This window comes from Castor canadensis, chromosome 3, assembly GCF_047511655.1.
Source record: "Castor canadensis chromosome 3, mCasCan1.hap1v2, whole genome shotgun sequence".
Taxonomy (NCBI): domain Eukaryota; kingdom Metazoa; phylum Chordata; class Mammalia; order Rodentia; family Castoridae; genus Castor; species Castor canadensis.
The window spans coordinates 135,433,774-135,445,583 of record NC_133388.1 but is presented as its reverse complement, the minus strand read 5'-3'; the positions used below and the strand labels follow the sequence as shown (position 1 = coordinate 135,445,583).

The 11,810-nt window shown below is 37.4% G+C and overlaps 1 protein-coding gene across 1 annotated transcript in view; it reads left to right on the top strand.

Annotated features, from left to right (window-relative positions):
- Trpa1 (transient receptor potential cation channel subfamily A member 1) overlaps nt 1–11,019 on the top strand; it is a 48,413-nt gene extending 37,394 nt beyond the window's left edge. The window contains 7 exon segments of the mRNA XM_020155086.2: nt 638–767; nt 1,148–1,330; nt 4,778–4,846; nt 8,268–8,378; nt 10,010–10,107; nt 10,793–10,991; nt 10,993–11,019. Coding sequence (XP_020010675.2) covers nt 638–767; nt 1,148–1,330; nt 4,778–4,846; nt 8,268–8,378; nt 10,010–10,107; nt 10,793–10,991; nt 10,993–11,019 — 817 coding nt within the window.
- Nucleotides 11,020–11,810: the final 791 nt, after the last annotated feature.

The following is an 11,810-nucleotide window of genomic DNA, read 5'->3' as shown; positions in this document are numbered from 1 at the left end:
CACATAATATTTGTAAATACATGTGAGGCACAATGTTATGCTTTAATTCATGTATATATTGGGTAGTAAAAATTTTAAAATCTTGTGATTCCCTCTTTTAACAAGTTATCTTTGGCAAAGGAAGAGTATAAGAGCACAAGCCAGAGGCCAGGCGATGCACCCATTAGCTATACAAATATTTCACAATGTAGGATGGGGGGACAAGGGAAATGGCCTAAAAGAGATTCTGAGGCTGGACAAATGTAATCATGCCAAGGTCTGTGTACCTTCAAGCACATGAGCTCATTTAATCAATTTCCACTTAATGTACTACACAGTTTATCACTCTAATGCCTTTATTAAGCATTGGGTATAATTTTCTTTGACACTGGAAAGCTATGATTTTTTTTTCTTTCTTACTTTGGTACAATGATGAAAGATAAACATTTACGAGAATGAAAAAAAGTAGTTTGACAAAACAGTCTAAAAATAACAGACTTCATTATTCATGAATTCTCGTACTTTTTTTTCTTTTCAAAATAACTGGCCTTTATTGTCTTATCTAGGAAACTTAATACCTCACTTAATACATGATAAATATTGCCACTGAGTGAAATACTTTGACAACAAAATTGAGTAAATATTTTAATTTTTCTAGGTTTGAAAATTGTGGAATATTCATTGTTATGTTGGAGGTAATTTTTAAAACTTTGTTGAGATCGACAGGAGTATTTATCTTCCTACTTTTGGCTTTTGGACTCAGCTTTTATGTCCTCCTGAATTTGCAGGTGAGGTAGTTATATCTGTAGCTGATTTCATCAATGTGAATATTAGAAATATATATTTGCAATTAAATCTCAATGATCTAAAAATTAATAACAGTATTTGAATACTTTATTTTTATCTGATATGTCTTTCAAATAATTTTTATTGCAGAAGGACCATTTCCATTGTCAAAAAGTTTATATATAAGTAAAAAGATCTGTTATATGTGCACAGATTTTTTTATGACTTTGCTATGATTTATTAGTGTTTCTCTTAACTGCATTTCAGTAACTATATGCTTATAGCTTTTTAAAAAGTGCTCTTAATATAATTTTTACCCTCCAGGTAACCTTTTAATTATATTCATTTGGGATCTCATTTTCACCTTTCCATTTTTCTTCAGGATGCCTTCAGCTCTCCATTACTTTCCATAGTCCAGACCTTCAGCATGATGCTAGGAGATATCAATTATCGAGATGCCTTCCTAGAGCCATTTTTGAGAAAACAATTAGCATATCCAACTCTGTCCTTTGCACAACTTATTGTCTTTACAATGTTTGTCCCAATTGTCCTCATGAATTTACTTGTAAGTAATTTATCATTATATATTCTGTTTCTTGGTCATTTGGGACATTTAATAATGATAATTATTCTTAGCTTCTTTAGTGTCCCTCTGTTGTGGTGGGATGGGTGTATTAGCTACCTGAGGTAAGTAACTTGCAAAGAGAAAAGGTTCATTTAGCTCACAGTTTTGGAAGTTCAAATGCATAGTGTCTATATTGGTAAAGGTAGCACATCATAGAGGCACATAATGGTGGGAAAACATAGGCACAAAAAATCACATCTCAAACTGGAGCAGAGAGAGAGAGAAAGACAACGGGTAGAGTTCCACAATCCCCTTCAAGGGCATGCCCCTCAATGACCTATGGGTCACCCATAAGATCCCACCTCTTAAAGGTCCACAGCACCTCCCAATACTGTCACCCTGGGAACCAGGCCTTTACATATGGACCTCTGGGGGGACACTCAATACCTAAACCATAGCATTGGAGAAGGAATAACTACAAAATGCATTCATTCAACACTTATGTAGTGCCTGGGGTGTACCAACCACATCAAGAGGCTAGAGAGTGGAGGAGTACAAAGATACATTCACTTCACAAATTCTTGTAAAGAATCTACTGCCTGCTAGGCACTGTTCTGTGAAATAGCAGTGAACAGAACACACTAATCCCTGTTCCATACATGATTAGAAACTAGTCAGGAAGTTAGGCGAAAGGCAAATAAATATGTAGCATAATGTAAGGAGGGTATATGCTGTGGACGCTAGGAAGCAGAATAAGACAACAGAGATGAAGGAGTGTACTGTTTGGAGTTCAAAAGGGGTCAGTGATTCAGCAAAGACCTTTATAGAGTGTACTGTGTTCACTCTTGAAGTTCTCATTACCCAGACATTCAAGTGGGGAAGAGTACCTCATACAGAGGGCATCTGCAGGACTCAGATGCAACCTGTAACCAACTCACACTTTTTCTGAGCTTGACTCTATACCAGAGACTGTGTAGGCAGTGTTTCTGAAGAGAAACAAACAATAATAGAGACTATCTATGTTTTAATCCTCTTATGTGATATGGCTCCAAAGGGTTGATATTTTTTGTGATTTAGAAAAATAAAGGATGGTACCAGAGATAAGAGAATGGCATAAAGCCTATGTTCTTCTCTTACAATGGCTCATGCTTGGGAAGATAATTATTATTATTATAATCATATTATTATTATAATATGAGGAGAATTTGGTTTTGCAGTGGTATAGGTTGGCACCATGCTGAAGTGGCCCACACCAAGGAGCCATTTAACTTCTCCACCTACATGTCCCAGAGAAAAATAAAATTCAATAGAGCCAAGACTGGAGCCATCTTTCCTTTAGACTCTGCCCCTACTTTTCAGTAGCATATCCTGGTCATCTTACTCAGATCCCTGGAAGATATTCTTGATCCCCTCCATCCACTTTCCCTGTTATTTCTATAACTGCTTGGCTCTTGCATCTACTGCTGTTGACATACACCCCACAGGATGTCATCCAAATTGCTTTAGGGTCTTCCCAGTCTGACTATACTTCTCTGTCTATCCCTCCTTTACCTTTTCACTACAGAGATGGCTAAAAAGCTGAAAATGGTTCTGTTAAACTTTTTCTCTGACCCTTTAAAAGGCTTTACTCTCTAGTCTAAGCCCATCAGCATTGCACACAAGGGTTCCTGTGATCTTGCTCGGTTCTCCACTGTCCTCCAGACTGTGCCCGCTTTGCTTCTTGCTTTCTGGATTCTACACAGGCTTTTCCCTTTACCTGGAAAAAGCTCCTACAACGGTCAACCCATTCTAAGCTTTCAAAGCTCAGATCAAGCAAATTGTCTTCTGGGTAGACTTCCTTAACCAATGCCCCATCCCCATTATTTCAGTCTGAATTGGGTGTTGCCTCCTTGTGCTTTCACACTTTTGAAGACACACATCAGAGAGAAACAATAAAACCTACATCCTAGGGGTTTGTGAAGATTAAGTGAGATAATAAAAAGCACTTAAAACAGTACTTGGCACATAACAAGTTTCCAATGAATATTAACTACTATGAAATGTTAATAATTGATTTGTTTTGTGGCTCATTAGCTCAGATGCCTTCAGAGTCCAGGCAAGCATCTGAAATGTGTGAAGCAGCAAATATGAAATGATTGATTTTGATAGGAGCTTTTGTAACTTGGCGAGAACTCCATCTAAAAGCCTGCAAATTAAAAAAAAAAAAACCTGAAAGTTATAATTCTGCCAAATAAAAACTATTTGCTAAGCATTGCAGCTCCTACATTATATTCCTCCACTGTTCACTCATCAGCGACTATTTTATAGATTTGCTTGCTATGTATCCTTCTCTGTAAGCACTGGGCATCCAGTGGTAACCTTGACAGAGCCTTTCTCTTGTGGAGATTCATGAATTTTGAGCTCCCTGAGAGAAACCCTGGCTTCTTTCTGGTGGAGCATGTAAACTACTGGCTCAGCATAGACAGGGACTAAGTGTCTAAAAATAAATGAAAAAGTGAGTGAAATACACTAATTTAATTAGATCAAGTAAACTTGAACTGATGGTCTTACCTCACCTTATTTTACCCATTCTGGAGTTTTAGAGGTTTCCAACCAAAATCTCACCCACCCCTGAAGAGTACGTTTTCCTGCAGAACACATGTAGCATAAGAACTCTTTCATTCCCTCAGTTTAATGCTTTAACTTTTCTATGTTGTGAAGTCACTTTTATCTACCTTAGTTGCTAAACTCCTAGATTTTCCTACCATGTTGCATGGGTACACTCAGTCATCTTTGATATTGCATTACCCTGTCCTCTCCAAAAGTACCATATTTTTATCATAAGAGGAATTACACACTAATCTAAATGTCTTAAGATGTCATGAAAATGGTTAAGATTCTTGGCCCCACCAATGGGCCATCACTGTTGCAAAGGGTTATAGGCTTTGCAGTTTTCTGTAGCAAATCACCTCTCAGCCCCTACTAGGAGATCACTTGCTCTCTCCTCCACGTTGGCCAGAGAGATCTTGCTATGGTTTGAATGTTTATATCCCTCTCAAATCTGCATGTTGACACCTAAACACTAAGGTGATAGAGTTAGATGGTGCAGTTTTCAGTTGATTAGAACATGATAGCAGAGCCCTCGTGAATAGGATTTGTGCCTAAATGCATTATGTGTGTGTGTGTGTATGCACGCATGTGCATATAAGAGCTTGTTAAGACTGTTTTTGCCCTCTACCATGTGAGAAAACATACAAGACGATCTATGAGAAACAGGCCCTCCTCTGCCACTGAACCTGTTGACATCTTCACTTCAGGCTTCCCAGCCCCCAGAACTATGAAAAATTAATTTATGCTATTTATAAATTACTCAGTCTAAGGTGTTTTATTATTGATGCTTGAATGGAGTAAGACAAGCCTTAGTACATTTTTAGGTGGGTCATGGTTACATTTTATGTTGTACTTCAGATTGGTTTGGCAGTTGGTGACATTGCTGAGGTCCAGAAGCATGCATCATTGAAGAGGATTGCTATGCAGGTAAGTATATTTACCTAAAACTTCCTGAAATTAACACTATGATAAGTACTTACATATCGGAATAGCTGGTTTTCTGAGAACACAGTGATTTAATATGGATATTTTCTCAATTCTGAGGAGTAACATCCTGTGTCTGGGTGTTCTCTGGAATGCCTGCTATAATCAGAGTATCAGGAATGATGAAAACTGTCCTATAACAATCTCAGAGAAATGAGAAATTGCCTGAGTTTCATTTTTTATGTCAATATGTGGTCAAATAGGTAACTAGCTGCTGGACCAAGAACATCACTGATGTGAGATTTTGGGGGTTGGTTTGTTTGTTTTGAGGCAGGACCTCACTATGTAGCCCAGGCTGGCTTTGAACTCCTAATCCTCCTACCTCACCCTGTCTAATATGTCTCAACATGGCTATTCACAGGAGTTCCTGATATTTTGGCGTGGAATTACAGGATCCCAAAAGCATGTGTTATATTGAAGTTTTAACTATATCCATAAAGTTTGATTCTCTTCAGACATGCCTCTCATTTTTCTAAACAATTTGATGAAAATTGTGCTGGATTCAAAAGTTTCTGGATAGGTCTTTGGCTACTGGATCTTATGAAGTAGTTTCCTGTCATATAGCACAGTTGTTTCTATGTTCTTATTTGCATGGTCTTTAAATTTCAAATTTGAATTGGGAGGATTTGATGCTTCCAGAATACCTGATGACCAATTGAATATATGCATTTAGAAACTTATGTAGTTCAAAAAAAGAAAAATCTGTACTAAAATATAACTTTCTTTTTACTCATCTTCTCTTTACTTTTCTTTGTTATAATTTACCCACTTCTGTTATTTATTGAGCTATACATTAGCATGTATTTATTTAGAAAGCAATGTTCTAGCATGTGGTATACACAAAGTGCAGTAAAATTAGCATGGGAACCCAGAGAAAATAAAGGGATGATCTAATGGCCTTTTAAAGTAAGACATACCTATTTATTATAATAACCAAATATTCAGTGAATGAAATATTAAAAATCAACTTAGTAACAAAATTGAATCCTATGTTCTGTGACTTAGTTGTATGTATACAGAGAGCTTGAAACACCTAGAAAACAAAACATATGAACTGAGTAATCACTCAAGTACAGAAATAAATGCAAAAATAATGAAGGGAATGCTATGTAGAGGAGTGAGATAAGTCTGCATTGAAAGATGGCAGTCTTTAAAAAGGCAATGAGACTGTTCCAGAACAGAGGGACCCAATAGGAGCAAAAAGCCAAAGCAGAACTAAGGAAAATTGCTAAGTACTGCCTGGAAGGATGGTTCTTGTGACAGGGTGAGGAGGTTGCCCTGGATGTTGGAGAAATTTAGTTAAAAACAGCAAAGAAAATCCTTAGCTTTGAAAGAAAAGGCAGTAAATGATGAAGTGCTTCAAGTTGTTTTGCTAGTAGAGTTATTAGCCCTTACAAAATTAAAATGGTATTAAAGGTGATCTGCTGTTATCATGGTTTAGTAGGAAAAGATTGAAGGAAAGAAGAGTTAATGGTGGGTTACTACTTTAACAAAGATGGAGTTTAGGGCCTCAGGTAGGTGAATAAGCAGTGTGTATATATAAACCTCCAGTTGGCATGTTAGTAGTACCTCATTAACTGTTCTAATAACTCCTTAAAATATCAGGGGAAATAAACAGAATGACTAATATAAGCCAAAGCAGTAGATAAAATGTCTTGGAAAGCCTGCTTAAACTACCATTTCAGAAGGGTTGAGTTGAATAGCAGGATCCTATATTGTATTTACCTAACGACCTGAAACCAAACAGCATAAGTCCTATGTCATCTGCTGCTTCTTTTGGATCAAGATCAGCATTGACTAGAAAGTCAGAAAGCTGTTCTTCTCTTTCCCTGAGTTATTTCTTAAGCAACTCTATAGATTTGTTTTGAAACCTAAGTCTGAGCCCCCGATACAATCAGGACCAGAGGGGAACAGGCAGCAGTGCATTTCACCCAGAGCCATTGAGTCCTCTCTCAGAATCATCTCAAACACAAGCTGAGACAAAAAGGTCCCCAAGACGGTGCATGCTGGGAGAGGTGTTCATTAGAGGAATTGCATTAGGGAGAGATACTGCATTTTGAGGGGCTTGTAACTGTTTGGTTACTTTTTAACATCACTATAAACGTTTTCCAGTACACGCTGGTAGCTGTGGCCACTCTACAAATATTACAAAAGGAAGCCCACAGAGCACATCTTACCCTTCAGTGAGGAAAGCCCAACATTGAGGGAAGGTAAAGGGATTACCCTAGTCTAGTGACCCATGCTCAGTAGGTCTCCACATCAGACTTGGGCTTTGCTTGCTAAACTCCCCAAAACCACATTTGAGAGGTGTAGTCTGGCAGTTCATATGTAGACAATGCACGAGGTTAAGATATACTATGTCTTTTTTCTGTTGGCTAACACTGGGCTTGAATAATTTTTTTCAGTTGACTTTGGTTAAGTAAATAATACATGTGGTGGCTGGGCATGGCAACTCACTCCTATAATTCAAGCTACTCAGGAGGCAGTGGCAGGAGGATCGAGGTCCAAGGCCAGCCTGGACAAAAGCACAAAACCTTAAACTAAACTAAAGCAAAAAGGGCCAGAGGCATGGCTCAAATGTGCTTGCCTAACCAGCACACAAGTGCAAGGCCCTGAGTTCAAACACTACTACCACTAAAAAAACAAACAAACAAACAAAAAGTGGACTTTGAAATAAATGTATGGCAATGGAAAAAGAATATTACCATAAAGACCCAAGGGGGAGGAAATAAAGAGCTTAGTAAATTACTATAGAAAATCAAAGACAATTTCTAGCTGACATTTTAAACAAAGTACAAGAAAACATGGTTCTCCTTAAAACTGACATTAATATACAGTATTCTCTATAAACAGAGTAGGGAAGCCAGGGAGTAACTATGTCTTTTAGGGGCCATGGGGTTACAATTTTAAGTAATATGGTCTTGGAAGTTCTTACAGCTGACCATTTATGTCTGTAAATCACCTAAATACACATGTGAAAACACATGGTCTTGAGTTTGAAAGCAAATGATACCACATGGTAGTTACAAATTCACCAACTACCCTTACACATGTTCATTTTAATATATTTTTTTAACTGCTTACCTTTGTATTCCTCTCCTACCTGGGTATATATTCATACTGCCTACATTTCTAGTGGTGCTCATTTTGTGGTATTGTAACACTCCAAGAGTACAAACTGTCTTTTTCATCTACCTTTCCAATCCACATTGGACCACAGTCCTTGAACAATAAATACCTGTTGATTTAAACTGAATTTTTTACTACTTGCCCCACCCCATCTGTTCTGATAATTGCTTTGAGCAATGTAAGATTTCCAGATACTAATTAATGATTCTATTAATAAATCCAAAATGCTCTTTAGGTGGAACTTCACACCAGCTTAGAGAAAAAGCTGCCACTCTGGTTCTTACGCAAAGTAGATCAGAAGTCCACTATCGTGTATCCCAACAGACCAAGACATGGGAAGATATTAGTAAGTACACTTAGCAAGTAACGACATAAGTAACATGATACTGTTTGACATTCATTGCATTATCCCTAATGGTGCCTGTTTATAGACTTTGATTCTAAACTGCCTGTGGGAAAGAAATACTTGTACTTAGAGAAGAAAAGAAAAGGACATGATTGACACATAGTGTAAGAATGGCAAGCAGTGAGGAGAGAGAGATTTGCTCATCCATAGCATGTGTGGTTCATGCATAGCATGGCTGTTAAATATACCCATGCCCCTGTGAGAGCCGACAGGCCTGTGGACCAGCCAAACCTTCCAGTATCTTTTTACAGTACAGGTATCACTTGTTTTTCCTAGTCACTTGCCACTGAAAGTTTATGTGTAGATGTATGTCCATGTAATAGAAAAGCACCATAGTCAGAGTTGGTCCCTGTATGCTAGGGACTGACTCTAGATCTCTATGTGCTAATCCTGACCATGGCTGGGCTCCCCCATCTTTCTGATTGTTCTTCCTAAGTTCTTTTCAGGTTATTTTTTTTCCCTTATGTGGTCATGAAATGACAGCATGGATATAAGTATGAGTCTCAGCTTTATTCTTACTCCATACTCTCTCCCTATCCAACTTCACTCATGTCATTCTGCAGTCAGCACCTTAATGCAGAATGCTTAGCGGTTTATTTCTTTAGCTGGGAGTTTGCCTTTGAGTTCCAGGCCCCTGTATCTAGCTACCTACTTCATTTCTCCACTTGGCTATCTCAAAGCTACTTCAGATTCCGCATACTCAAACACAAACTTCACTCTTCCTTCACACCTCCTACAGGGCAAGAGTGAATAGTCCTTCCATGTAATTAGTGTCAACACCATTCATTTGCCTATGTAAGCTGTAGGCAAATAGATGTTCCATAAGTAGGAGCAACCTAATAGTCATCCTTGGCATCGCCCCTTCCTCTTCCTTTCCCTAGCCCCATATTTGGAACTCACTCCATCCCCATATTTGGTCCTTTTGATTCTTGATTGGTCTATGCAAGTAGCCATCTTTTCTTGCCTGGACTTTTAGATTTATCTAATTCTTTGTCTTTTCACATCTGCCGTTGACTCTCCAGTCCACCTATAACATTTAAAGGACACTAAATTGAGCTGAAGATGTGGGTCAGTGGCAAAACTCTGACCCGGCATGCACAGGGCCCTGAGTTCCATCCCCAGTACCAGTACCACAAAAAAAAGACAATAAATTTAAACAAGATTTATTAAATCTACATTTCAGAAATTTCTCTATGTGAAATTTGCTTGAGTTGTGTTGGATAATGATGCAGAGTAGGCTTAAATTAACAAATCTTATATGGAATACTACCACCCATAAAGGCCATTTTATAAAATGATTCACTCATGATCTTTCCTAAATAATTCTCCACCCCCATTCTATGCCTTCGATGTTGTTTATGTGTTTTTTATTTTTTGTTAGTGTGAATTCAGTGTATGGCTTTTTATATGGCTGTTTCTTATAGCACACTATCAAGTCTTTGAAAGCCACAGTTGTGGCTTATGAATATTTGTGTTAGTAAGCTCACTTGGTGGCTAAATTTTGGCACACATTCAGGAAATAGTTCCTAAATTGAATTCAACCTGAGTAACTATTATGTTTCATCCGACAGCGTTTATTTAATTATTTTTTTGGTACCCAAGAAACAAGACAAGAAATACCAAATGCTGACACATGTTTAGAAATGGAGATATTGAAACAGAAATACCGGTATGTATTTTTCCTTCTATCTATATTTAAGAAATTTAAAACTCTTAAGTAATAAGGCATTATATAGAGTTATATATTGCTCTTTTTTTTTCCCTATATTAAGTTGGGCTTTATTGACTGATATAACTAATGTACTCAGAATTGAGACTTTTTTGTTAGACCCAACAACTTCTTTGCCACTGTTCACTGATCAGTTGAGTGAGTGAAAATTAAGTGCTAATCTCCTTATTTTGGAGGCATTATTCTAAGCTGTGTTCTTCATGTAATGTCTGAATTTATACAGAAAAGCTCTGGAGGCCACTGAGGATCCCTGGAGTAGCTATGCAGTGGATTATAACTAAGCATGGGGGCTTTAGGATTTGTTCACCTGAGTTTAAACCCCTATCCAACTATTTACTAACACACTGATCCTGCGAAACCTACTTAACCTTTCTGTGAAAGAGTTTCTTGCCTGGAACAAAGAACAACACAAAAACTAGCCATAAACCAATTGTATAACTTTGGGAAGGAATAGCACTTAAACTTTAAAAACATGTATTCCTTGAAAGCTTTATGACTAAATTGAGGCTATAATCTGAGCTCACTTAATCTGATACAGAACATCTCAAGAACCTATGCCTTCCTATCTCAGAAAGGCTAAAAGAAGAATTGAAAATAAATTCATGAAATATATATGTTCTTTTAGGCTGAAGGACCTCACTTCTCTCTTGGAAAAGCAGCATGAGCTCATTAAACTCATCATTCAGAAGATGGAGATCATTTCTGAGACAGAGGATGAAGATAACCACTGTTCTTTTCAAGACAGGTTCAAAAAAGAGTGGCTAGAACAAATGAATAGCAAATGGAATTTTGTGTTGAAAGCAGTTAAGACAAAGACACACAGTCCTAAGCATTAGTTACCCAGACCTTTAATGGGGCTTTTTATGGAGGAGGGGAGAGGTGTTGCACGACTTGCTGCATCTAAGTTCAATTTGGAAAGAGTGAGGAAGAAGCAGAAATCTAATTGGTGTCACTACGTAGGAAACCGTTATCAATGTATTCTAGTCAAAGCAAACTTTCTATTCATATTTTCTTCCAATTACTGTGTACTGAAAATATCTTTGCTGGCATCTTCAAGTTGGACTTTAATGAAAGGCAATCTCATTATTTGGATGGATAGAAAATGAATTTGCTAGAACACACATTTTGAAGGATAAGGAATAATAAATGTAACTATTAAACCAGAACATAAGTATCAATATTGGATTCCTGCTTGATAATTACATAACAATAAGGGCTGGGCCATGGCTCAAGTGGTAGAGCACCTGCCTATCAAGTGTGAAGCCCTGAATTCAAATGGCATGACCTAAATAAATAATTGAAGAAATTATATAACATGAGATGCCTTAGAGAATAGTTCCAAGTCCTTGATTGAGTTCTGCCACATGGAAATCTTTTCTTTGTTAAAGAACATGTTCCACTATGATAGATACTCCCACCCTTCTTGCTGGTCGCAGCACACCCGATGTCACTTTGTGTAATTATAGTTGAAGTTCCAATTAATAGACCTTATAATATGCATGAATTTTTCTATATATAATAGGTGTTCCCTCTGTATCCTCTGTTTGCTAGTGATCATAATAAATGTAAAATCCATTCACTTGTCAGTGATCACGGTATCTTTTATTGTATTTGTTTTTTTGAGATTTGCAAAAATGCCTCTA